This window comes from Gadus morhua, chromosome 9 (assembly GCF_902167405.1).
Source record: "Gadus morhua chromosome 9, gadMor3.0, whole genome shotgun sequence".
Lineage (NCBI taxonomy): Eukaryota > Metazoa > Chordata > Actinopteri > Gadiformes > Gadidae > Gadus > Gadus morhua.
Genome location: NC_044056.1, coordinates 3,967,253 through 3,993,266, shown reverse-complemented (window position 1 = coordinate 3,993,266; position 26,014 = coordinate 3,967,253). Strand labels below are relative to the sequence as shown.

Below are 26,014 nucleotides of genomic sequence, written 5' to 3'. Positions count from 1 at the left end.
TGATTGGCTAGCAAGAGTACTTAAGTGTGATCGATGACATTCTTGGTAGAATATCTATGCACACCCACACAGCCATTGTGTAACAATAAAATAAATAAAAAGATTAATGAAAAGACGTGTTCAAGACAAAAAAGTATGTGGGCAGAAAGTGTAAAAACATTTGGAATATAAAAAATAAAACAATTGTAAAAAATAAGCTGTCAACACACTAAAGATCAAAATATTTAATCGTTTTTACAAGGCAACCTGCATTTTTTTACAGGGTAAGAACATTCTTAGAACCACTCTGGATGCAACTTAGGTGTAAACCTGTTGTACTTCTTGACACTGGTAAAAATAAAAATCTGAATCCATGGCTCCTGCAACAACATCCCCAATCTGAGTAGCTTTTAATGACAATTACAAATTACGTCAGTGCATTCTAATCCCGAACCAGTAGGAACCTTTTGGGCATTCAGTGATGAAACATTTTTAGCCAGTTATGCTGGGCCTGATGGGGCCAGACACAGATGCATCAGCTCTCTTTGGTTTTCAGCATGGAGAGAAAACGAATCGTTTTGAAGGGGATCAGTAAAACGTTGTTCACAACTATCGCTTCCTACTCTATGCACACTCTTTCCTTATTGCCTTGTCATCAATATCAATGTCAGAAGAATATAAAAGTGTTTAATGAATCAAAGAATGAAAAATGTGATTTCACTTAAAAATAGTTATCCTCTAAACTTCCAGTCTTGGTCTTGTGAAGAACTTAGCGTTAATTGTCAAAATTACAATACAAAAATCAATTCATATCAGGGAATTACAACCTGTAGAAAATAAATCTTCAAAATGTCTCAGCCTTTTAACAAGTCGCTCAAAGCAACAAATTCAGAAAATGGCTCATTTGAAGCAATCAAATGTTACAGTAAATTCAATATTCCTCAAAAGGCTAATTTTGCACACAAACACACACACTTGATCCAGTGATAATTACCTCTCTATATACACAATACAATGCCATGACAAAAGTAAACACAGGCAAACAAAATCACCTTAGAAGTAGTCACCCTGTGCACAAATATACAGATTTGGTCATGTGGAGATCTGTAGGGATATGCTATAAGATTAACCTACCGGTAATCATTTCACACAGCGTAAATGAGGCGTTCTCACACAATAAATTAAAATATCATCGATTCCCAAAAATATACAACTCTGCTAAAATATATAATTTCTGACGACCAAAAAGACAATGGTTTTACATTCGTGTAGCTTTAACAAAAGAAGCTTTGAATGCTCGTGCTGAGTTTAAGATTGGAATGGGATTTGATTAACAAATGCGTTCCAGGAATCATTCGTTGCTTCAGCTTTGCTGAAAAGGGCTTTTCACCTATCCATCATACAATTATCAACAGAACCAGTTCGACTGCATTCAACATCGACAACCAACTGCAGTCCTAAAATGTGTCCTAAAGTCCTAAAACTTGGGGCCTAAAGCTTAAGTGTGAACTTAACATATAGATCATTGTGCATTAGTGTATTCTATATCTCTATAGAATCGTCTCAGAATAAGAGGGAAAAGGCTTTTTCAAAATACACTTCGAGAAAGAAAGGAGGAAGTTAAAAGAAGGAAGAAATTAACATGGGGAAGAAAGGAAGAATAAAAAGGAAAAACCTTCCCTGAAGACGTAATAGACCACACGTGTGTAGCCTCTGTGTTTAGATCAGAGAGTAAGGCCCCTTAAAGAACAGACGACGCCTTGCATATCTTGGTACTCTGTCCGTCGTCGTTAACCGCGAGACAGGTCTTTGTGCTGGCTTGTCTGCCAGGCTGTTCGTCTCTTCATCCATTGGCTCACGGAGTATCCCGACCATAAAGTCTGGCTTCAGACACACCAGGTCCAGGGCAACGACAGACGACAGAGCATGATAAGAGTGACACAGACCCCTGACGATAGAGAGCGATAGAGAGAGAGCGCCAGTGAACGTGGCTGGGACTGCCACTGCAGTCAGTGGCGAGAGACCAAAGCCATCTGGTCCGGTTCCCTGGTCGCAGAGCTCCTCCACACCTCTCCCAGTCCCTCTTGCCTTGGACAGAGAGTACCCTGTCTGGGGGGACAGAGAGCGGGGGGAGCTCTAGGGTTGGGCTTGGAGAGCCAGGCAGGCTGTGTGGAGGGGCTAGAGGGTGGCCAGGAGCCTGAGGAAGGAGATGAAGAGGATGCAGAAGGACTGGCCAACGCCAAACACCAGGGCCTCCAGAGACATCATGGTCTTCCCCGCTGCCTTGTACACGCCAGCGATGGCAGCGCCTGCGGACACAGAAAAGACACACGTCACTAATAGAGCTCACACTCGAGTAAAGGGTTGATTATGGTGGTCCCACGTTCACGCGACACAACGACTACGCAGACGCTTCGACGCAGTCGGGAACCTTTATGGTTCTGCGGCGGGTTTTGGTTAGGCCGACCAATCACAGCCCTCGCTGCTGCGTCGACTCGACGGAAGGTTACGATTTTTGAGAGCCGCACGTCCGGCCCTCGCGGTGGACGCAAGGCGGGTCCGCAAGGAGGTAAGGGGTCCCTAACCCCCTTGCGTTGCGTGAACGTGGGACCATAATCTGCCCTTTATTGTGTTGGGCTAGATGACATGCATGCTGCACTTCATATCTTTCCATTGATATCTAGATTCTCCCAACAGTTTTTGAATTTCTTTTCAATCTCTGGATGGAATGTAGTGTTCACCAATTACGGAGGTGGTCTCAACAACAGCTCCTTCCCGCCTTTTAGACCGAGAAACAGGCCTCTTCTTGCCTTGCGATCCCTCAAAATGCTTGTCCAAACATGGCCATTTCGAGAGCTCACACAATAAGAGAGTTGTGCGCTACATTGTAACACCAACACAAACTCACTGGTAAGGACACCTCCACAGATCGGCCCCAAGAAGCCCATGAGGAGGATGGCGATGGGCATGAAGCGGGCGATCTTGTGCTGCCGTAGAGTGGCGAGGGCCAGGAGGGCGGCCGGCAGATGGAACACCAGCGATGACACTGCTGCCCACAGAAACACGCCGTACCACATCTCTGGGAAGCAAGTGGTCGTCATTAAAGCACTGATAGTCTGTTTTATTCTGTATTGAAGTGTCTAGTAGTAGAAGTAGTAACAAACCCTTTCATTATCCTGCTTTGATTATATCCTACTTTTGTAATTTACCAGCACAAGGACAGGTATTACGGACACAGCCTATTGCATTATGAGAACGACATGGTAATCCAGCCGTAACAACATCAATGATACCCATAGTAAGTGTAGGAATGCTACTGCCTCACGCGATTCTGTGGATTATGTGGAACAGTTGACTACCATACAGCTTCCCTAAAACGCTTTTAAGGCGATTAGCAAATTAACTTTGCTCTCACTTTTACTGTTGGGTAACGTTAGTGTTTCTACTTTATTATGGATGTTGGAAAGTGTCCCCTTCGTCATTTATTTTAAAGACACATAGAGTATGCCACCAATCCCTTTCAGCAAAGAAATGTATAAGCACACGGAACACATTAGTATACTGCTACTAAAGCAGGGCAAGTTAGTTCACCAACACAACACAAGGAAGCCCTGTGGCTGGCATCTAAACAAAACATGCTAGCGCAAATTAGCATGAAGCTAGTGTCGACCCATTCTATAAGAGCACACACATACAAGTCAAGCCTTGCCAAATCATTAATAATTTACGTTTTACCACACATTAGCGAACGATAGACACGGTTAGTGGGAGGGAGGGAGAAACACCAACACAAGCGTACCTGAGAATTCACTGAGAGATGTGTCGTTGCCTCGATTGGTGCCATTTTGCCTCGGCACCAAGTTTAAACTTAATATCTGCTGAACAAACCCTATATTGTTATACCTGTCCTGCATATCTTCCACTTATTCCAGATGATACATGAGGGTAAAGGGTTCAGGGCGTGTAACACCATGAGAGTAGCGGTAATAAACGCTTCAGACGGTGCAGGCTGGTCGCGGGGTGTTCGCTAGAGGTGGCTTCGCGGCCCGACTGTCAACATAACCTGGGTGAGCGTCACAGATCACCCGGGCGGTGGAGGTGCGGCGATGGGGTTCCTTTTTTTATTTACTTTTTTGGCTTGCTTGGTCTTTAAAATGTTATGCGATGCCAAAAAAATTAAAATACACTAACTGTGTTGCAATAAAAAAGAAAATCGATAAGGGAAGTCAAGTTCTCCGGGGAAATTAATACGTATTCATGTGTACATAGTTCGTCAAGAAGGCAAATATAAGTGTATAATTTGCCGAAAGTAGTTGCTGTTGTATTTATTATTGGTAATAAAATATAGGTAATGGCTAAACTTGCGTATAAACATTAGCGTATAAGTCTGCAATCAATATGGACAGTTGGGCTTCCCGTAGTTTAGGTAACAGGAAGTGAGGTTTTGTTATCCCATTACGAATACAATGCCAAGAAAGAGCACGTTTTACACTCAAAAGACTTAGAAATAGAGATTATTTTACATGCAAACTAATTTTGCGTCATATTGCCATATTCATCCATCATTTGTAAGCCGTGAAAATAGCCTCGTTGTCTAACGGCACATGTTATAGGTCCGTATTCGTCTGTATTTCCGATTGAATCGCCAATTTACTTATTGCTATTTAAATATAACGTTACACTACAGCAGATCAAAGATGAACTATTCTGACTACGATTCAGACGGTTATTCGTCAAATGCTGATGCAGACTACGTCCCTTCGGGTAAATATACAGTTATGCCTTTGGTTATTGTGAGAACCCGACCGTTTCTGTCTCAAAGCTATCCCATTTTGTTACGTTTGGACTACATGCCTATAAACAAACAAGTGATAATCTATAAGTATTGATAAAGTAATACTTTAACCCCCATCAATGTTCAACTGTGTTGAGTTCTCATTGGGGCAGATCAACGGTGGCCCAAATATGTGTGCTACCAGATATATGTGTTCCCCTTATGACTAACCTTATTCTGTCCTCGATTTTATCTCATTCTACCTTTGGCCCTTTTCTATGTCTAGCTGACAACCTCAGCGAAGATGACATGAACGAATGTGTCAAAGAGGACCCACTGGACGAAATAGATGGTGTGCCACAGACCAGTGATGGTTCCAAGAAGAAGACGAAGACGAAGACGAAGAGGAAGGACGACATTCTTGGCATGCGGTGGGTTGGGTTCATGTACCTGACGTAGAAGTTGAGGCGAGTACGTCGTGGTTAACTTAGCACAGTGAGGTTGAAGCCCCTTGTCTTGAATGTGATTCACAATGGCAATTGTTGATTTATTGTCATGTTTTGCCAACATCACCAGCAAGAGGAAAAAGGGAATACTGAAAGTGGATGGAGATAAAGAGGAAGGGAATAACGATGAAGGAACGGTCACAAACGAGAAAGACGAGGAGCCGTGGGTCGTGGTGGCGCCGGAAGAGGTGAAACAGAAGAAGAAGGCAGATGATCTTTGGGCCAGTTTCCTGAGTGACGTCGGAACCAGACCCAAACCGTCTGCTTCTCCTGAAGAAGCCAGCAGCACAGAGCAGGTATTTCACAACCTCCGATTGCTAGACTGTGTTGAAGCAGACAAAACAAAACATAGGTGGTTAAGTGAGGTAAGTTTGGGGTGGCATCACGTTTGTTTAATAACTTCATTGTGGTACACAGTCTCGTTAAAATAATCCAAATATTTCAACTTTTTGACAAATTATAAAAAATTGGAGACTTGGCAAAAACATAGTGAATCATAGTTTTATAAAGGTATCATTGTAGTTATATATAGCAAAAAAAAAAATGAATTTGAAATTTGGGGGTAATGCTTATGTTGAAAAGCATATCAAATTAAGTACATTGTGTAGCCCAAGCTCTTTCTAGCTATCCTTGTGTGTTCGCACTCTGGATGCAACTTAGGTGTAAACCTGTTGTACTTCTTGACACTGGTAAAAATAAAAATCTGAATCCATGGCTTGTGTAGCCCAAGCTCTTTCTAGCTATCCTTGTGTGTTCACATGCTCTCCGTCTCTCTCTCTCCAGGCCGAGGCTTCGTCGCCGAGGAAACCGACGGTATCCCTGGAAACCAAAGCCCCAGAGCCCACTAAGCCTGCAGAGTCGTCCACGGTTACCATCACCAAGGTGTTTGACTTTGCTGGAGAGGAAGTTCGGTAGGTGTTTTAATATCCCCCCCCCCCCTTCCACTCAGGGTTCTATTAACTGGATAATGTCCTCAAACTACACAGAACCACTACACTCTAAACATGGCCAGACCTATGGATGTAAGCAACCATGCATGCATTGGAGCGGAGAAACAAAGTATTTGCGTGTTTGTGTTTTTTTGATTGACACCTGCTTGAGAATGCTAGGTAGTTTCAAATATTCTGACATCCAGACAACACTGGAAAGTAATAGACCAATTTTGGTTCCTCCCATATAATCTGCTAGACTAGAGCATGCCATATGGGTTGCTTCATTCTTTGTTCCTAGCGCCCTCTACTATAGTGGGACGAGAATGCCATGTCCTGTGGCTTTCTAAAAGCGCTGAATTCAGACTGCGGTGGAAACCGACTTGCCACCTATTGTTGTACAACAATTTAAAGAATTTAAAGCACAGGAAAGCTGAGGGGCAGCACACGGCAGCAGATTCACAGACATTTTTATTAACAACTACCGGAGTTGTACTTATTCAGTCCTCTGCCAATCCAACATTCAATTAATATTGAATACCGGGCTGAAGTGATGTATTGATTGTCCGGTGGATGGTAGATTTGACTACTTAATTAACAGTATTGGCCACTGATTCTAACAGTTTTTTATATTGTTGTACTTTAAATTATCAGTCTCCTTGTCTAGGCCAAGCCTCCCCACTAGATGGCAATAGAGCTTTAAAGTTCCAAACACATTCCCAAGCTTTAATTAAAACCCATTTGCTCAGCTCAGTCCCTTTATTGTTTGTTGAATCCAGCCAATTCTCAGCAGAAACCCACTTTCCCATTTATGCCTTGAAGAGCTCTTGGCTCTAACTTAAATCCAGTGGATAATGGATTTTATAATGGATGTATCCTGGGCAGCCCTGGTGTGTGTGTGTGTGTGTGTGTGTGTGTGTGTGTGTGTGTGTGTGTGTGTGTGTGTGTGTGTGTGTGTGTGTGTGTGTGTGTGTGTGTGTGTGTGTGTGTGTGTGTGTGTGTGTGTGTGTGTGTGTGTGTGTGTGAGAGAGATGCAAATAAGCAAGTAATGCGACAGTGGCTATTTCTGACAGGTTATAAGGGTGATATTAATACCAGGGTAATACAATCTCGGGTACACATTAATGTTAAATCTCCACATGGAGTGTTTTTTCTACTTGTCATCCAATGTAATGCTGTCTGTGGGAGAATCAATCATGCTGAAAAGATGGAGATTTGTCATTCCTGGCAAATATGGGAAAATCAGACGCAGGAAATGATGCATGCTGTTTGGGAGGGAAGAGGGGGACACACAGATGATAAAAAAAAATGAATTTATCTTTGGTCCATTTTGACCTTAGGATATTATGATACAATTATTACATTCTGATAAGCCAAATCGACCAGGTCTCAACATGAAGGGTAGGGAGTCCTTGTAGAAAAAGGGTCAGGGTTCACCACAGAAGCAATGCATTTCTCTTCACTGGAGAAATGTGAAGATATGATTTGGGGTATGCTGTTTTGAAAATCCAATGGTGCTGCAGCAAAACTGTCATGGATACGGCAATGTTAAAGGCAGTCCATGTTATTGTTCATGTCTGAATCAGAATGTGGTTTATTGCCACTAGGTTACCCAGACATGTGGTTTGTATGTTGGTTCGGTGCGAGGAAGAAATGTGTAATATACAAAATAATAATTAAACCACATACTGTACGTCGATGTCTTACACATGGGTGTATAGCTACTCATGGTGTAAGACCTTTGCAGTGCTGTCCTCAAGCTTCCCAAGAGACGTTCCAGAGCCTGCCTGTTGAAGTAGCATGCAGAATCTATTCTTGGGATTAATGAAGTGCTTTCTCCAAACTATCTGTGCCTCAGCTAGTTAAGGGAAACAATATGCAGCTATACCCAAGTCCCTTCCCTGCATATTAAACTGTGCCTGGCTGTCACTTAACACAGATGTTTCAGAGGGGAGAAAAAAAACGACTATTCCTAATTATTCAGGAGGGAAGAGAGCAAACAGAGCTCGAGTTAGTTAGTCATCGTTAAATTGATTTTGCTTTCAAATGGTTGCGGTTGTCACCTGGATGAAGACACACACACACACACACACACACACACACACACACACACACACACACACACACACACACACACACACACACACACACACACACACACACACACACACACAGGTCAGGCTCTCTCATGCTTCTGTTTCGTGTCATGTGGGCAAATGTTATTTAGTGTTTTCAGTAAACGGGGGGGGGGAATTCATATACAGATGGTGTGACTCTGACAGCCTCCCTGGTGCTCATTAGGCCCGGTTACCGGTCGGCAAACGGACCATTCAGAACCAAACATGGCATGAATCAGGATGAAAGACGGTCCGAAGTCCATCACGCTCCCACGATGCGCTCCGCTCGCTTCAAAGGCCCTCGGTACACCCAGATCGTCAACAGTCCCATCTCATGTTTTCCAGAGTTGTGGGTCACTGGCAAACGACATAGTCTCTAATTACATTTTCCTCCTAACTTCTCCCTTCAACCGAATCCAGTCACAAACAAACAGCACATTTCCTTGACAAATTGTGCATAATTATCGCAGTGTATGATTAGCGTATATCATTCAGGGGAAAGCACATCGTTACTTGAGTGTGGTGGCGGTGGTGGTGGTGGTGGTGGATGGTACTGAAGTCATGCAGTTCAATGGCTAATCGCCCACCAGTCTCCATTTGCAAATCTACAAGAACATGGACCTTAAGAAGGACATTCAATGCAGAAGTGTGTACTGTTTATATCCGTGTGTGTGTGTATCATCATTTGAAAGTGAGTACTCTGCCGTTAAAGTACTTTTGGAGCGCTCTTCGTGCGTTCTTCGCGGCGTTCCTCCCGTACAGTTACCACGGCACCGCAGAAGTCCCATTAAAACATTACGTTGTCACTGTGGACAAGAAGGGGGCGGACCCCTGTGTGTGTGCGGCGTCTTATTTAAGAGCACTTGACTTAATGCTTTAACTACACGGGGCCCAAATAAGAACTGACGACGAGAACCCAGAATGTCCTTACTGCCAGTTTCACATTTCATCACGGAAAGATTAGTACCCAGCCAGTGAAAATATGCTTTGGTTCACCATCCCCGATCCACACCAGTCTCCCCCTCTCCTCTCTCCTCTCTCTCTCTTGCTATGTGTGCGGTGTTCCGCTCTGCTTTGTAATTAAGGCTACGCTGGAATTAGCATAGATCACTTATCATGGGGGGGGGCCCCCCTTAAACTGGTCACCAGGTGATTGATTCTCCTGCTTGGCGCTGGTTTAATGTGAATGTATATAATATGAAAGTTCCCTAGGGGGCGGAGGGGTTGTTGTCTGCTGTGTTTATGCTGTTGTTCCATATAAGGCCTTGATTTCCTGTGGGGGAAAGCAGAGCGCGCCCTAGCCCCCATCTAGGGAACCGCTAACCGCGTGCAGCTTGTAGGGATTTGAGTGGCCGACTTGAATCGTGATTTGATTACGGTTGTTTTCAAAACACAATTTGAAGCGTATTAAAGTAGTTTGTTTTCTGTAGTTTATAATGAATAATTACTTACCGGTAGTTATTTTATTTACCAAGAAGCCACAGTCCACACATGTGAATTCATCTTTCCTTTATATTTAAAAATCGATATAATAATAATCGTAATAATAGTAACTTTCATTTTGAGCATTTCATGAAACCCAAAGACGTAAAAATGAAAGCATATAAATGAAGCGGGTCCATTGGCCTGGATTAAAGAATTGGTCTGTTGCTGAAAAGGTCAAAAGGGGGAAGACCACCACAAAGCCTGTAAGATCTCTCTGATCTGGGGTGTTAGCATGGTTCGAGGGACCTCCAGAACAGTTTCCTGTCTAGCCGGCCTAATTGGAAACAATGTCTAGCAGCTACGGTTCCATGGAGACTAAGGCCGTGTTATTTATTGGAATAATGCCCCAATCAGAAGCACATGCCCGATTGGGGTGTCATGGGTAGATACAACCTCAATCACTGCAGACTGGATCCTACTCACTTGGCCTGGAACTGAAAAGTACAAACGTTAGTTTCATACCATTCAATACGGTATGGTGGAGAATGTTGGATGGCTTAAACCCGTGACTTTGTTTTTGAAACATTTTACGTTCATTTAATGTAATTTGGCCGGTGAGGTTTCAGCTTAAAGCCTCACACTGTTGCAATATAAACTGAATCCGCACAGATATGTCTGAAGGCATGCCGATCTAGCTGTTCTCTGATCAGCACAGCGCGCACAAATTCATCAGATTGCCCCGTATGAGCAATCTTGCAGGCCAAAACCGTGCGTATAGCGTTTTTGATCGAGGGAAATTGATTGTGAATCCGAACAAGGAAATGTCCGGCCTGCAGTGCGTCCCTTCTGATCCATCCGTTACACAAACAACCCCCTTAAAAGTGGTTCTCATGGAACATGCTTTGCATGGTGAGCGAGCGTAGCCTCACGCAACACCATGACGCAAAGGAACAATGTCTGCGGGTATTGGACGGAAATTACTTCAAAGGGTGACATTAATTTTAACTGAGTAAGAAGCACGCCGGGGCGCGCTGTTCGTGTAGCCTGGGGCTGAATTGATCTGCAACCCTGTCCGCTGTCTGTCATCAAGGTGTCGTGGTGACATCAGGAATGCACAGCAGGGTTCGTTGAGTTGATGTATTACGGTGTGATGTGTCATTAGGAATAACGGAAGGTATACCTTTCCCTCTGTGTGTGACTGATGACTACACGGCGTATCTCTTTATCCCTCCTGGGCCGTGGCCGACAATACCTTTTTGGTTTTATTTGATGGAAAGAAACATTATATTATCCCCATAAATAAATGATGATGTCTAATTATATCCACGCGCTTCCTTCTATCTCCCTGTTTGCATGCATGCGTGCGTCCGTTTCTTCCTCGCACTGCTGCCCCCATCCTCCTTCCTTCTCGTTGCCATGGTTACCTACGGATCTGGCGACAATTGGAAAAGTTTGACAAGACTTTGTTCGCTGGTGTCATCGTGTGTGTGTGTGTGTGTGTGTGTGTTTGAATGCGTGTGCGTGTGTTTGAATGCGTGTAGGGAGGGTCTGAAATCCTCATGTTTATATTATCTGTATGTGTTAATAGTGTGGTTGTCTTAACTGCTCAAGCAGGGACAGAGTTAATAGTTGTCATTCAGAAGGGCGATATAGAGGTCTCTACATCAGCCAGGGGACATTCACCCACTTGAATGGGATGGTAGTATGAAATGCTTTATAGAGCTGCAATAAACAAATACTTTGATGATTGATTATAATAATGACCACCTCACAAATCCCTCTGTGGTTCAGGGATATAAACACGACTCTGAGGACTTCAGTTCCAAAGGACAAGACGCTGGCACTTCAGAGCGACAGCTAATAATCATTCCATCTGAAAACTCAACTTCAAGATGAGACACTCCAATCTCCCCCCCCCCCCCCCCCCCCCCCCCCCCTATTTAATTTGGTATATCATCAACATGACTTTCATGTTGATCATTGAACATGTTGACACAATGACAATGAATTAAAATACAACTATTGTTCCAACAGCTGACCAGCCAAAGATAACGGGGCCGACCCCATGTTTAGGACGCCAATTGCGTTTCATTACTGGGTCTGACCCTGTTCACCTTCCCAGGGTAACCAAGGAGGTGGCTGCTGACTCACGCGAGGCCAAGGACTACCTGAAGACCCAGAGCAGCCCGCTGGATCCACCGCCGCAACAACAACCCAAGCAGAGCTCCGCACCTGTCAGACTACCTGGACTTCCTGGGCCGAGGTACGTTATACGCATGCCTACACATACACGCGTACACAAAAATACTCAAAAACACGTAAGGGAGCGTACGCACAAACTCACTTACTCACTCACTCTGCCATTTCAGCAGATGTCAATACGCCTATTTTAGTATATTAGTTGCAATGATCATCAGCATTAATACAATACCTTTCTGGACATCCAAAGCATAACTCTGACAGAGAACGCAGTAGAGGAGTCAATAAGCTTTAGCAAACTGGGTCTCTGCTTTCTGTTCCAGCAACACACAATATCCCCATAAGGTGTGGGCATTGGTATGCAGTCTGTGTTTTCGCTTATTAGAGACTGTGTGTTTCTCTGTGACATGAGAGTAATGGTCTACATCTCCTCACTGAAATCACCCACACACACACACACACACTTTTGCAGAAGCACACACACACACACACACACACACACATTCCCACATATGAGTTATAAAACAAATTCACTCAAGCAGACAAGTAAATAATGAGATTACAATGTGTGTGTTGTGGGTGTGTGTCTGTGTGTGTGTGTGTCAATATCTGTTATTAGAGGAATTCATTTTCTGCTTCAGGTTCCCCTTTTGTCACACACAGCTATCAAAACAACAATGATTTTGTGTGTGTGTGTGTGTGTGTGTGTGTGTGTGTGTGTGTGTGTGTGTGTGTGTGTGTGTGTGTGTGTGTGTGTGTGTGTGTGTGTGTGTGTGTGTGTGTGTGTCCGCCTCCACAATCCATTGGCACACATGGATTGGTTGAGAATGACTCCCCTCGTTGGTATGATGGAGTATAATGAATCTGGGTGGAGTCTCTCTCTCTCTTTCCTCTAAATCCCTAGACAGGAAGCGGGAAATCATCTTCAAGTAGACAGGAAGTACAGTACGTCCTCTACGTGTGTGTGTGTGTGTGTGTGTGTGTGTGTGCATACACTACACTACACGGTGGTGCCCAACACAACAGGAAATGGACTTAAGAACCACTCCCTACACTCTGCACACACTCACTCTCATAAACATGGACTCGCTCCTATTGAACCATATCAACATTCTCAATGGGGTTCAGTTCATTTCTCAGTGGCAAGCAACTATAAGATGCCATCCACAATATGCTGGGTGAAGTAAACACTGACTCCAACTAGCAATCATTTTCTCATTTCAATGAATTGTAAATCCCAAAGGGACTGTTGAAAAAATTGCCTAATCTTCTGTCATGCTTTTAACGTCAACAATCTCTTTGCGAAACATTTCTATATTTTCTTAATTAAATAGGACGCACTGTCGTTCGAAGCTGTATGGAACAATGAAGCTTTGGGTTTGAAAGCCCCCTTTGGTGTTGGTTGACTGATCAGTGGATGTGTGAGCCATACCTCAGGCAAACAATGCCTTCTGCAGACGTGACATTATTAGCAATGCCTTCCGGTGTAATTGCCCCTTACCCCGGCCTATCTGTCTCTCTCTCTCACACACACACACACACAAACACACACACACACACACACACACACACACACACACACACACACACACACACACACACACACACACACACACACACACACACACACACACACACACACACACACACACACACACACACAGTATTTCTGTCGCTTTTAATCCCATATTTTTTTCCCTCTGTCGCTCTTTCTCTCCCTCTAGGTCTGTGTCTCTCTCCCGTCTTCATTTTACCTCGGTTGCTCCTCTGTAGACAGCAGCTCTCCTCTTTTATTCCCGCTCTCCTGCTCTACTTTATGCTGACGCAGGCCAGCAGTAACTTACACACACGCACACGCAAACACACACACACACGCACCCCGACGCATTCACAAAGCGACCATGCGCTCTAAATGCGGCAGATTTTTCCATTCTGCTGACTGCCTTTGAATAGCAGCTCTTGCTCAGTATGAGGGGAGCTGTGTTGTGGTGTTCTCGTTTCCCCCTGCATCACGTCTTACTCAAATCCCAGACATCTGTGACTCGGGAGCTTTGGGGCGACAATTACCTCATCTCCGACTCCGTATTCATTTCAATCTGCCACACTCAGGATCACTGCAAGCCGCTGGTTAATTTTCATGCAAAATATTCTGTAAAACTAGACGGTTCGTGAAACGCTTTCGTGAAGCTCCAGAATATTAAGTATTTTGGTGATCAGACCAAATGCTGTCTGACTACCTCTAGGGCTGACATTTTGTTGTATATTGTAATCTTTATGAAACAAAAAAATTGTATACGTCTTCCTCATGTAACCTTTTAATCAGTTTGAAAACCCCTGCACGTCTGCTTTTAACTTTAAAACCGCTTAAATATTTTTGCCAACCATAATGACAAATTTATTAATTGCTTATTAAAACAAATTAGTAAACTGTTGGTGTCTGCCTCTCCTGCTGTAATCAGCCAAGCCCGCCCCCTGTGTATTGAGTTGTGTAACGGGCATGTCGTGATACACATACGTCAACACCAGACACCTGGCCAAGAACTAATCCACTTGAGCCTTGCCAAACTTGGCGCCTTCAGCTAACGTCGTTATGACATCCTTTTGACGGATATCATGGAGACATTTAACTAAATGGCAGCTGAAGCTCATCTTCGGACCGAGATTTTAAGGGTCGGAATCCACGTCGGATTTGGACTCTGCGGCTTACCTGTTAAAAACAAAAGCTCTCACTCGTCTACGAATATAGCTCGGCTTTTGAAGGGGGTTTATTTTCAGAATGCGTATTAATTATTTGTGGTGTAGTGTGTTAAGTTATGTGCTTACATAGGGTAGGGTCGCCTCTGTGCTAAAACAGACATTGTTCTGTTTTCGCAGAGTCGGAGATGATTAAGTTGAGGTTATCTCTTAACAAAGATGTCGGTTTAGTTGGGCTCAGGGTAAGTCACTATGTAGAGCTCAGCCTACCCCCTGGTTTGCTTCAGAATGTCCCGTGGACTCGATTAAATAACGCCCCCCCATTCAGCTCATTGGCTCACACACACCTGGCTGTGAGGTTCTGCGTGGTCCTCCATCGATCCCACAGGCTGTCTCTAGTCAGGGGGTTGGGGGGAGTGGGGGGCTGTGTGTGTGCCTGCGCTCTTGCGCGCCCTCAGTGTTTGTTGGCTGTTCATCTGTATTGCCGTATTGATCCCAGGGCTGACGGAGGTCTTTGGCAGACGCTGATTGGTTTATTGATCACGCTGCACCTCCTTCTGGGTTCGCTGCCGCCTGACATGACATTGGCCACGAGCACGTTGACCCCCCCCCACACACACACACACACACACAGGTACATGCACACACACACGCACGCCAACACACACGGACATCATGCTTGATGCTATACATAATTGTATTGTTATCTCTCTTGACCCTGTTCCTTTACCTCTGTATTTAGAAAAATAAACATTACTCTTTGGAAACGTGTGTGTGTGTGTGTGTGTGTGTGTGTGTGTGTGTGTGTGTGTGTGTGTGTGTGTGTGTGTGTGTGTGTGTGTGTGTGTGTGTGTGTGTGTGTGTGTGTGTGTGTGTGTGTGTGTCTCTCTGTTTGTGTGTCAGTGTTTCAACCCAATGAAAGCTGGACTCCTGTTGTAAATTTAATGATGCACACATCCAATAAATGACACGTAAAATCGTGCCCACTGCTCCAATGTGTGCTGTCCGGTGTGAGGCCTTGCGGCTCTGCATGCGTGGATGGCAGAATGACTAACTAGCGCACGCCCGGATCTTCAACTCATGGTGCATTTATCGGGAGTACACATACAAAGTGGGAGCAATTCAGTGTGGTACAGAGTGGGCCGTACGGCCGCAGGGCCGGTGTTGGGAGAGGAGCCTGACTTCTCGCTGCTATGTGTTCATCTTCCTGATGACGTGGGTGATCGGGAATGGGTTCGGAACGCATGATTCTGTTAATATTAAGATTCTTAAAATATTTTTGGGATAGTTTTTTTCCCTAAAATTGTATCTTCTTTTGTTTAACATGTGGGTTGAGCTCTGGGTTTTTTCGGGTTCGACCGAATGCCATATTTCTTTCAAATGAATGTGACTGCACCGCAGATTGTAACTGCACCGCAGATTGTAACGCAAACACCAAATCCGATAGGCGAATGCACTATATGCACCTTCTATAGGAAGGTTCCACTTGCATAAAATGTAGGCGTCTGACATTCTTTGATGCTTGTATCAAAGAACCATGTATACATTGTCAACCTGACGATACAACTATTGCAGAAGCAACGTTTTGCATCACTCCCAGGAATCTTTTTCTTTCTTTCTTTCTTTCCGCCTATCCCTACGGCTTATCATTTGGTGTTCATCAGGTGTTCCCCTGCAAGTGTATCTGGCTTTGTATGTATGTCGTTTGCCTCCCGCCTGATGCTGCATTTGAAACACGGGCTGAATACGAACGCATCGAGGCTCCCGCCTGCCAGAGCTGCAACCATTGATCTGAATGCGGTGCGAGTTACAGGAAGTCTGGTCGGTGTTGTGTATCGGTTACTTCGGTTTGAATCCACATCCTTTTATTTTTCTCAAATGTTTTTTTTAGAGCTGTCAACCGATTAAAATATTTAATCGTGATTAATCGCATTAATGTCATAGTTAACTCTAATTAATCGCGATTAACCGCAAATTAATTTTCTATGCTAAATATCCCTTGATTTCTTTGTCCCATTAATTCTTCTCATTTTAATGCTCTTATCAACATGGTGAAGTGCGTCGGCTTGCCTTGTGCAAATGATTTTTTATTGATAACAATATTGGCATATACTGATCAAAACAGGACGGTACAAAAAAAGAGCCTATAGTGCAATTAAACGACTGCTTTGAACAAATGTCATTTGAACATAGCTGTCATTTGAAGAAGCAGGCTACTGCTTCTTTGTTTTGAGCCAAAGAAAAAAAAAAGTGTTGTTTTTTTTTTTAATAAAAGAATTGCGTTAATCGCGCGATAAAAAATTTAACGCCGTTAAAATTGGTTTGCGTTAACGCCGTTAATAACGCGTTTAACTAACAGCCCTAGTTTTTTTGCTTTCTGTCCGTCCCCACTGAAACAGCAGTTTCATCCAGCATTCTTTTTTTCAAAGAGGCTTTCCCTAGTGTATACCCTGCATACTGCGCCGTAGTGTAGTCGGGGAAAGAGTACGAAAAAGGAGGGTTTCGGGAACACTGAATGTATGATCGTGGCTGCACCGAGACATTGAGGGTCAGCCGAAGTGTTCCGGGCCTTCCCATGGGAGACGGGACTGAAGCTGTGACTGAAACATGAGGCACTGAAGTGTGGACGGAGAACACTTTGGAATCACGGCTGAAGAAACGTGTATGGACTGGAAAATGATGGTCAAATCTGCGTTTTTACAATATTTCACATTTTGTGTGCTGAGGAAAATTATTCATGTATTTTGTGATTTACTTTTTTCCCGCAGTAGGACTGCATCAGCCACATTTCTTTTTACACAGAATATCGGTTAAAAAAAGCTCTGTCATCACTAGAAGCATCGATCAGTCTCAGGTATCGGCCTCTGTACCTGTTGGGCTGAAGCCAGACGCAAGGAAGACAATGAACAAGCCTTCAGGGACGCTGTTCCCTGCTCCTCTCTGCACCCGGCTGCTCCTGATTGGAACACCGGGAGCATGGGGAGGGGTTGGCGGTTTTTCTAATTAGCAAGTTGATTAAATCTGTAATCAGGGAAGGCTTGGCAGCATTAACCATCCTGATTGGGCAGTGAGTGTTCCACGGATATTTGATATGCAGCCCCGCAAAAAAAAGTTTTCCCTGCGTCGGGTCAACTTTTTTCCCGTGCATTTAGAGACGGACAATCCGCATGTATGTGTGTGTGTCTGTTTTACATGGATAACAACTCTGTTTCTGGCCAGGCAGTCTCCTGCTTTTCCCACCACGGCTCTCGTATGTGCGTTCGTGTGCACGTGTGTCCCTTCAGAGCCCTCGACATCTGGTGTCTCCAACTGTGGGAATACCGTAATGCACACAAGCATAAGCATGTTTTTGTTTATTTTATACCGCAGGAAACATATGGCATTCTAATGAACGCAGTGCATGCAAGAGTGTGTGTCAGGAAGAGGCGAACTTGGCATGTTAACAATGCTAATGGGTGTCACTGTAGCCCATTAGCAGGGTGGGCTAATTTATCTAATTGCGTTTTTTTGTTTTTTTGTTTCTGCCGATCTAGGTCTGTGTTTTGCCTTCGTAGCCTCTTGACAAATATTTCCCAGAGCACGAGCAAGAAAAAATATATTCTATAATCAGAATATAATCCTCAAAATCTTTACACGCACCCTTTATAGTAGAAAGCAGAAAAAAATGCTTTTTTAAATGAGGATGGCTCAAGTGGATCTTCCAATGATCACATCAAACACACACCAGGCCACCGTTTCTCAATGGGCACGCGTTATTATTTGAGATCCACTTGAGCCTGTAGGGATGAGCCCGTGTGCTTCTATCCTGTCCTAGGTACCACACACCAACACTACACGAAACCCCTCAGTGTGGGAACCTTTTTTAGACCGCAATATAAAATCACAGCAGCTGACTTCTCTCACACAGCCCTCTCCACTGCGTCCACATCAAGGAGAACCCTTTTCAGCAGGACGTGCAGCAATATGGCTCAGAACGCCCCAGTATGGCGTTTCCTCCCGGAACGAAGGGAAGTGCCGATTTGGAGGAGGCAGCTGTGGCACACCAAAGACTAGAGCAGGCTTCTCTTCCTCCTGCGTCTCTGCCTCACATTTTTGGTCGCTCACGATTTCTGGTTAAAATGTTCTCACATCGCTTTGTATAAAAGGGCTCAGTGTTTCTCTCCTTTTTATCTCTCTCTCTCTCTCTCTCTCTCTCTCTCTCTCTCTCTCTCTCTCTCTCTCTCTCTCTCTCTCTCTCTCTCTCTCTCTCTCTCTCTCTCTCTCTCTCTCTCTCTCTCTCTCGTGCTTTCTGTCTGTTATCTCTCTCTTTATCTCTCTGTTTCTGTTTCTCGGTCTTTCTGACTGTCTCTGTGTCTCTGTCTTTCTCCCTGTCTCCCTGTCGCCCTGGCTTTCTGTCTGTCCCCCTGCCCGTCCCTCCCTCCGTCCCGTTCTCCCTCTGTCTGTCTGTCTGGTTCTCTGTCTGTCGGTCCGTGATTGTGGTGGGAACAGATTCCCATCTGGCCATGTACAGAACAGCGTGGCATCAGAGAGAGTTGGTATGTGTTGTTTGGAGCAGGTGTGCAATTGTGAATTATGGAGTCCGAGCTCAAAGAGCCGGCAGCCCATTGTTACTGTATGATGTATTCTTCTCCTAATCATTTTAATTCAAATACTTCAATACGGTGCCGTAGATGAGCCATTCTGTCCATAGCACTGATGAGATTTGGCTAATTCCACAGTCATCCTTTGGTCATGGCAGAGTTTACCGACACGCTACCCGACACGTCCAATTTCCATCACGTTGGATTTTTGCAGCCATTTTGAAACGACTGCCTGATTATCCTGCAATTGAGCAGGGATCCTCTGGAGAAGAACTCTGTGTTTGACCGACAGACAAACAGAAAGACTGACAGACTTGTTTTCCGGCGCATACACAATTTGAGAGAACAAATGGAAATAATTTGAAATCAAACTCACATTAAATGTATGGGCCGTGCATGAGGTGGTTAAGAGAGTCAATCTTTGTTAATGGCGTCACCTCGTTAGGAATTGTAATTGGACCTCCGCCTGCCCGGTCTGTCTGGAGTCTCAAAGTGAAACTTAGTGTCTGGAGTTTTTCAAAAGAACCCCGGACTGCGCTCTCTGACCTCTGTGGTGGCGACTCTCCTTTCCCTCTTCTCCTTCGTGACGGCCCCCCCAGTGGTCTCTGCTTGTAGACCCTCTCAGTGCTGTCTAAGTAGGCGAGTCGACGCGTCACAGCAAGGGCTCGGCGCTCACAGTACAAGCCTGTATCCAGCAGCCATTATTCTAACCCCGGTTAGTGGCGGACCATAGCTGGCCTCAGCTGCTGTTACCGTCCGTCCTCACTAATGTCTGCACTGTGTGTGTGTGTGTGTGTGTGTGTGTGTGTGTGTGTGTGTGTGTGTGTGTGTGTGTGTGTGTGTGTGTGTGTGTGTGTGTGTGTGTGTGTGTGTGTGTGTGTGTGTGTGTGTGTGCGTGCGTGCGTGCGTGCGTGCGTGCGTGCGTGCGCGCGCGAGAGACGAGAGACGAGCTGTTATACGCGTTACATGGGAGAATGCGTTCGCAGCTTGTCGTACCAGCCTGCAAATGGCGTGGAACACGACATAAACATCGTCATTAGCTAAAGGGCTGATCACGTCTCTGAGTGTATATGTGTGCATGCTTGTTTGCACGCACGCACGCACACGCACGCACGCACGCACACGCACACACCTCCCCATGTGACTCCAGGAAATTGAAGGAGACTTAGACATCAAGGTCAGCTTCCTCACACCGTTTTATGTCCATGCTTGTTATGGCCTTTTTCCTCTCCTGGTTTCCCCTCACATAGCTTCTCTCTAGCCGTTCTCTAGGAAATGAAAGCCGAGCAGGCGTTTTACAGCCGTGCAGGCTCCACATATCTTAATGTTGCTTCCTTTTTAAAACGAGGCAAAAAGAGTTCAGCCCAATAACATCTTACTTTATGTTTTCTTGCCAGTGTGAACTTGCTTGTTTTTCTTAGTTCAGAAAGGGGTTTACTTTTGCGGACTTGTGAGGAGTATTCGCCACGATGCTTACCAAATACATCCCCCCGTTTCATCTGCTTGATAAAAAAAAACAAGCAAACGTATCCCAAAAGATCATCCAGAAACGAGGTGGGCTGTCCGTCGTCCTGGCATGTAGGACAGATCCTGGTGAGGTGTGGTGTGACCCAGTCCCGCGGTCTCCGAGGGCGACACGGGAGACCTGGGGTGTACCCTCCGCCGGTATCAGGCGCAGGGTAATAGCCCTCCGCGGAGTAACACTGAACAATTCGAACCCGCCCCTATTTTGTCGAGTGGTTTAAAGTGATGGAAGACAGAAATCTGTCATTGACTTCCAAGTATTTTTATTATTGGTCATCATGAAGCATCAGAAAATGTTGTTTATTTACCAACACTACGTGGTGAAGCCATGCTTTTCTACCAAAAAACCACCATCATCACATTAATAACAGTGATATGTGCTGCTCAGCACACTGGGGGTCTCTGACCACGCGGCTCAACTCCTTAATGTATATTTTTAAACACCCCCCACCTTCTGGCGTTGCCGCGCCCGTCATCGTCATAATCGGCGTTGGCTCCGTGACCCATCGGGGCCAGCAGCTAGGGCCCCGAGCCCCCGCGAGGCCCCTCTCTCGGGCCCCTCTCTCTAAGCTCCTCACGGCGTGTAATTCCATGTTCTGCGTTTCCCCGCTGGAACGCCGTGGCGAATACATTCTCCTCGGCTGGCCCCGGCGGAGCGACGTCCCCGACCGCCGCCGCAAACAATCTGCAGGGAATGGAAAGAAGATCAGCCTCCCCTCTCCCACACACACGCACGCACACGCACGTCAGACAAATGTTGAGACACCATTTTGTGCACGCACGCACGCGCTGAAGGGGGATAAAAGCCAAAGCAGATGTGCTTGCGAACACCGTGACCAATAAAGACCCGCAGAAGCCCCGGATTCTATATGGTCGGTTCGGTATGGTTGCTTCCGTACGGTTGAGTGACATCGCGCTAAACTGTACATCCACTGACCTCGACTTAACCTGGATAACACAGGATTCTAACAGGACTCCTGTGATAACACTGTCATTGTTTGTTTGGGGTTGTGTGCGCGATGCACACGCAGTCGGAGTGGTTCAAGCCTGCATCTATATTCACGCTACAGTTGGCATCTGTCGGCCGCAACGCCTAGCCTAGCGCCTAGCCTAGCGCCTAGCCTAGCGCCTAGCCTAGCGCCTCCTGTCCTGTCAACCGGGCCCTGACCTAACCATGCGTGTGTGTGTGTGTTTTGTTTGTCTGTTTGTGTTTTTTCTCTCTGATCTCGGGGGGGGTCCAAGCGTGAAGCGGGCGGTCGGCATGTCCGGCATCCTGGGCCAGATCGGGGGCAAGAAGCAGAAGATGAGCACCCTGGAGAAGTCCAAGATGGACTGGGACACGTTCAAGTCTGAGGAGGGCATCACGGAGGAACTGGCCATCCACAACCGCGGCAAGGAAGGGTGAGGAGGCTCAATTCAAGATTTATGTAGCGCTGGAAGATCGCTCGAATTCAAACCGACATGGCGTTGTGATAGAATGCGATTTGCAAATCTCAACAGCTAAATAAAAACATTGTTTTGGTGTGTATGTGGTGATCTCCAGTTACTGACTGGAGATCAGGAACACTCGTATTTATTTTTCTTTTACATCTCAATAGTTTAATATAGATGTTATAAAATCAATTCATGCATCAATTCATCTCAACACAAAGAAAGAGCAGTTTATATGTTGACTGCTTCCAATGTTGTGTTGGTAAAGTGGTTTGGTGAGTTATACAGAACATAAGGAACTTATAAAATAAAATTTGCATACAGAATCGCAATCACAATATTGGTTGAAATAATCGCAATTAGGTTATTTCCCAAATCGTTAAGCCCTAGCTTTATGGCAGAGTCAGAGGAGGTCCGTAGTAGTCGGTGACCAAACGCACACAGAGACTTAAATAACAGTGGAACAACGATAAAGCTGATGTTTCTGTGGCTACTTATCTCCCATCTTAAATATATCCACCATAAAGCGACTTGCGCCACTGCCTCCGAAATATTTAATGTTCCCCCTAAAATGAGGGCAGCAGACGACGGAGGGGAAGTTAATTGTTCCGAATATCTCAAAGAAAAGGCCCCGGGTATTACCCGGGCTTCAGTCGTAAATCACCAATACATCTTTTTTAAATTACACACAACGTTTCCTGCCTGGGATTAATAAGGTTGATCTTGTATTTTAAATTAAACTTTTCCTCCGCCGAAACATGGATTTTCCTACCCCCCCAAAAAAAAAACCTCAATGTTGTTAAATGATTATATGCTGATTCCGGTCGTAAATATAAACTGGTTGTATGGGGAGGCTTGAGATTTAGACCAGTGTGGGTTCATTTCATCATCGTTCCCAGGTGTAAATCTTCTGGCCTTCCCTCCCATCACACTGATGATTAAATGGTCTTCACTGGTGTGTGTCTCACAAATTAATGGCTAGGTGGAACGCTCAGAGGCCCCCCCTCCATGGGTCTGCTTCTGGTGGTCAAATGGAAGAAGGACAATAAGAGGAAGAATATATTGGGAATAGCGTCTAGTCGTTCTATTACTCGACGAGAAGACGATGATGTAGAAGAGGAGGAGGAGGAGGGGGGGGAGAAGGAGGCGTGGTCCTTCATGTGATGCATCTGACCCGGATTCAATTTAAAAGTTGGAGAGAGGATCATATAAAAAGAGGGATGAAAGATGAGGGGAATGTGGAATGGTTTTGGGCGACAGATGAATATAGGAGAGGGAGAGAGAGAGAGAGAGGAAGAGTGAGATGGGAGAGAGAGAGAGGGAGAGAGGAATGGAGATGAGCGGATATGAGAAGAGGGAGGCATCATTTCACCCTCTTCTGGCGATGCTAATTAACCTTGACATCATCGTTCGGTTACCAGGGGCAACTAGGGGCCACATGACTCAGCCCACTGAATCCAATCGACAGAAGACGCGTGTGTGCGCACACACAAACACGACTCTCATCAAACAGGCACACACACACACTCATACCCATGTGTATTCGCAAATAAAATTTGACAATAAACCCACACTCCAAGTAATGCAAACACAAACACATCATCATGCGTCTTCCCCAAAGTAAACACGTTTGCATGCGCGCCGTTTCGTCAGGCCCCGGGAGCAAACTGCAGAATTCGACAGGCGACGCATCCACATTAACGATGGGTAATGCATGCAGACAAGACCCAAAGATGGGGAATGAGCCAGACGCATGCAGGCAGGCTGTCACACTGGAGTATCCACGCAGTGAGTGTGTGTGAGCCTCCACTGTCCCTCGAGTTACTCTATATGCCCATGTTTCATTTATTCCTGCAGACAGAACCCTGTGCCTTTAAAATAAATGTTTCCACGCACTAAACCCCAGTCACACTCTGTCTAACCCATTTCATTGATTTTAATTACTTGCTGGTAACACAGTGATCTTCGTCGACAAGGGTAACAACTGAGTGTAATTCTTCACAGAAAATGTGACGGTTTAATGAAATTGGCTATTGTGGTTCAGCGACAAAACTGGTAATCATTTAACAAAATGCTCACCATGTTACCATAGCCCATGGAAAGATGATTGGTTCAGCTTTCCTCCATTTTAGTTTTGTAAAGTTACTATCCTATCTGGCTGATGATCATCCACCACTAGTTACTCAATATCAGGCAGATGCGTTTCTCTGGCTATAAATAATAGCTAATCATGTCCTGAAGTGGTGGCTAATTATTTGTCTATTGTTCTCCAAAGTGATGGCTCCATAAATTATAACAATTTTAAATCACACACAAACCATAGAAAGATATGCGCCAAATTAGACGGTGGATGCATAAATAATGAAATTTGAAAATATTTGGGATTTGTAACGAGAATCTATTGAGGTGGATATTTGGATTCAACATTTCAGCCCAGTTAAAAGATCTTCCCATGCGCTAACTCTTCTCCAAAACCCACAAGGGCCATCCAATGAAGCGCTGGTGAACCAATGTTGGCCCGAGCCGAACATAATTACTGAGCCCTAAATTAGAGAGCAGCGTTGTCAATGTCAAGTTACAGGCTGGAAAGTAAAGCGAAAAAGTAAAAATTACTTCTGCCATATATCTCTGGTTTTTACTGGCTGGGACACCAGGGCTAATTTAGTCTCAACTTGGAAGTGATGTTTTTTTTTTTTTTTTTTTTTTTTTTTTTTTTAAATAAGTGCTCGTTATTCAAATGCACCTTTATCAAAATACTGAAGTATGTCAGATGGAGGGCAAAGCAGAACAAGAGCTTTTGAAAGATGCAGGACTGCTGTGAATTTAATTTATGGAGGGGAAGATGGAGTTGGTAACTAAACTACATTACATACTGCCGAGGCTGACAATGCTAGTAGCCTCTGTAGCTCTTTAACTTGTTTTCCTTTTGTGTGTGTGTGTGTGTGTGTGTGTGTGTGTGAAGGTACGTGGAGCGGAAGAACTTCCTGGAGCGCGTCGACCATCGACAGTTTGAACGCGAGAAAGAAGTTCGGCTCACTAACATGAAACGATGACTGAGAGCCTGACCGTTCACACTCACACACACATGCAAGTACGCATGCACAAACACACACATGCAAGCACACACACACACACACAATGGACTGACATGTACACACGCACACATGCATAAACACAGAAACACACAGATACACACTAAATGACAAACACAATGACACACAACAACACACACACTTACCCTTCACCAAGGGAACAGAGTAAACCAGATGTTTTGATGTCACGGTATCTCGTTCTCATTCCATCTCTGCTCTACTGTTGAAACTGTGTGTGTGTGTGTGTGTGTGTGTGTGTGGGTGCGTTTGCGTGTGCGCGTTGAAATGGCAGCCCTGGGCTCGCAATGGTCATAAAGACAGATTGCGAGATAGATTCGCCCCTCTTTATTATGGATATAAAGAGGATGTTTTTTTCCCCCTGTTATGTTTTCTGTTGTCATTCCCAGAGCCGTATTCATATCAATGCACTCTGGTTTCAGATGTTCAATAAACACAAGGTTGCTTTTAACTGCTGTTGTTTTTCTACACGGAGAATGATGAATATTCAATAACTTAAGTACAATCCAGTGTTTTTCATTGTGGCTCTGGAGCAAGCCCTGGAAGACGGACATGGCCCATAATTGCCTGGACATTTAAATTATTAATCATGAACATTATTTCGACAACGGGTCAGAAATTATAATGATCACCCTCTGTGTTAATTCACTGTCACTTAAGTGTAAGGAGATGAATGATGACGAAGGAAGTTTCAAGGTTTTCGTCTGCTCCGTGAGACTGTTCCAGAAGTCCTGACAGCAAACGCT

General features: G+C 44.8%; 2 protein-coding genes across 3 annotated transcripts; one reads left to right on the top strand and one right to left on the bottom strand.

The window, feature by feature from the left end:
* Positions 1-209: 209 nt before the first annotated feature.
* Positions 210-4,057, bottom strand: tmem170a (transmembrane protein 170A). Its single transcript, XM_030365616.1, has 3 exons — positions 3,779-4,057; positions 2,888-3,058; positions 210-2,288 (listed from the first exon to the last, which is right to left on the bottom strand). Exons 1-3 carry the CDS (start codon positions 3,891-3,893, stop codon positions 2,158-2,160), a joined length of 417 nt encoding a protein of 138 aa, XP_030221476.1. The 5' UTR covers positions 3,894-4,057; the 3' UTR covers positions 210-2,157.
* On the top strand, positions 3,942-25,719 carry cfdp1 (craniofacial development protein 1). 2 transcript variants are annotated; one of them, XM_030365615.1, is made up of 8 exons: positions 3,942-4,046; positions 4,667-4,743; positions 5,040-5,184; positions 5,330-5,555; positions 6,043-6,170; positions 11,853-11,993; positions 21,970-22,128; positions 25,121-25,719. In XM_030365615.1, the coding sequence occupies exons 2-8, from the start codon at positions 4,677-4,679 to the stop codon at positions 25,209-25,211; spliced, it is 957 nt and encodes a 318-aa protein (XP_030221475.1). In that variant the 5' UTR covers positions 3,942-4,046; positions 4,667-4,676; the 3' UTR covers positions 25,212-25,719. The 2 variants fall into 2 exon arrangements, with proteins under 2 accessions (XP_030221475.1, XP_030221474.1); XM_030365614.1 differs by lacking the exon at positions 3,942-4,046 and having other exon boundaries at positions 4,392-4,743.
* Positions 25,720-26,014: the final 295 nt, after the last annotated feature.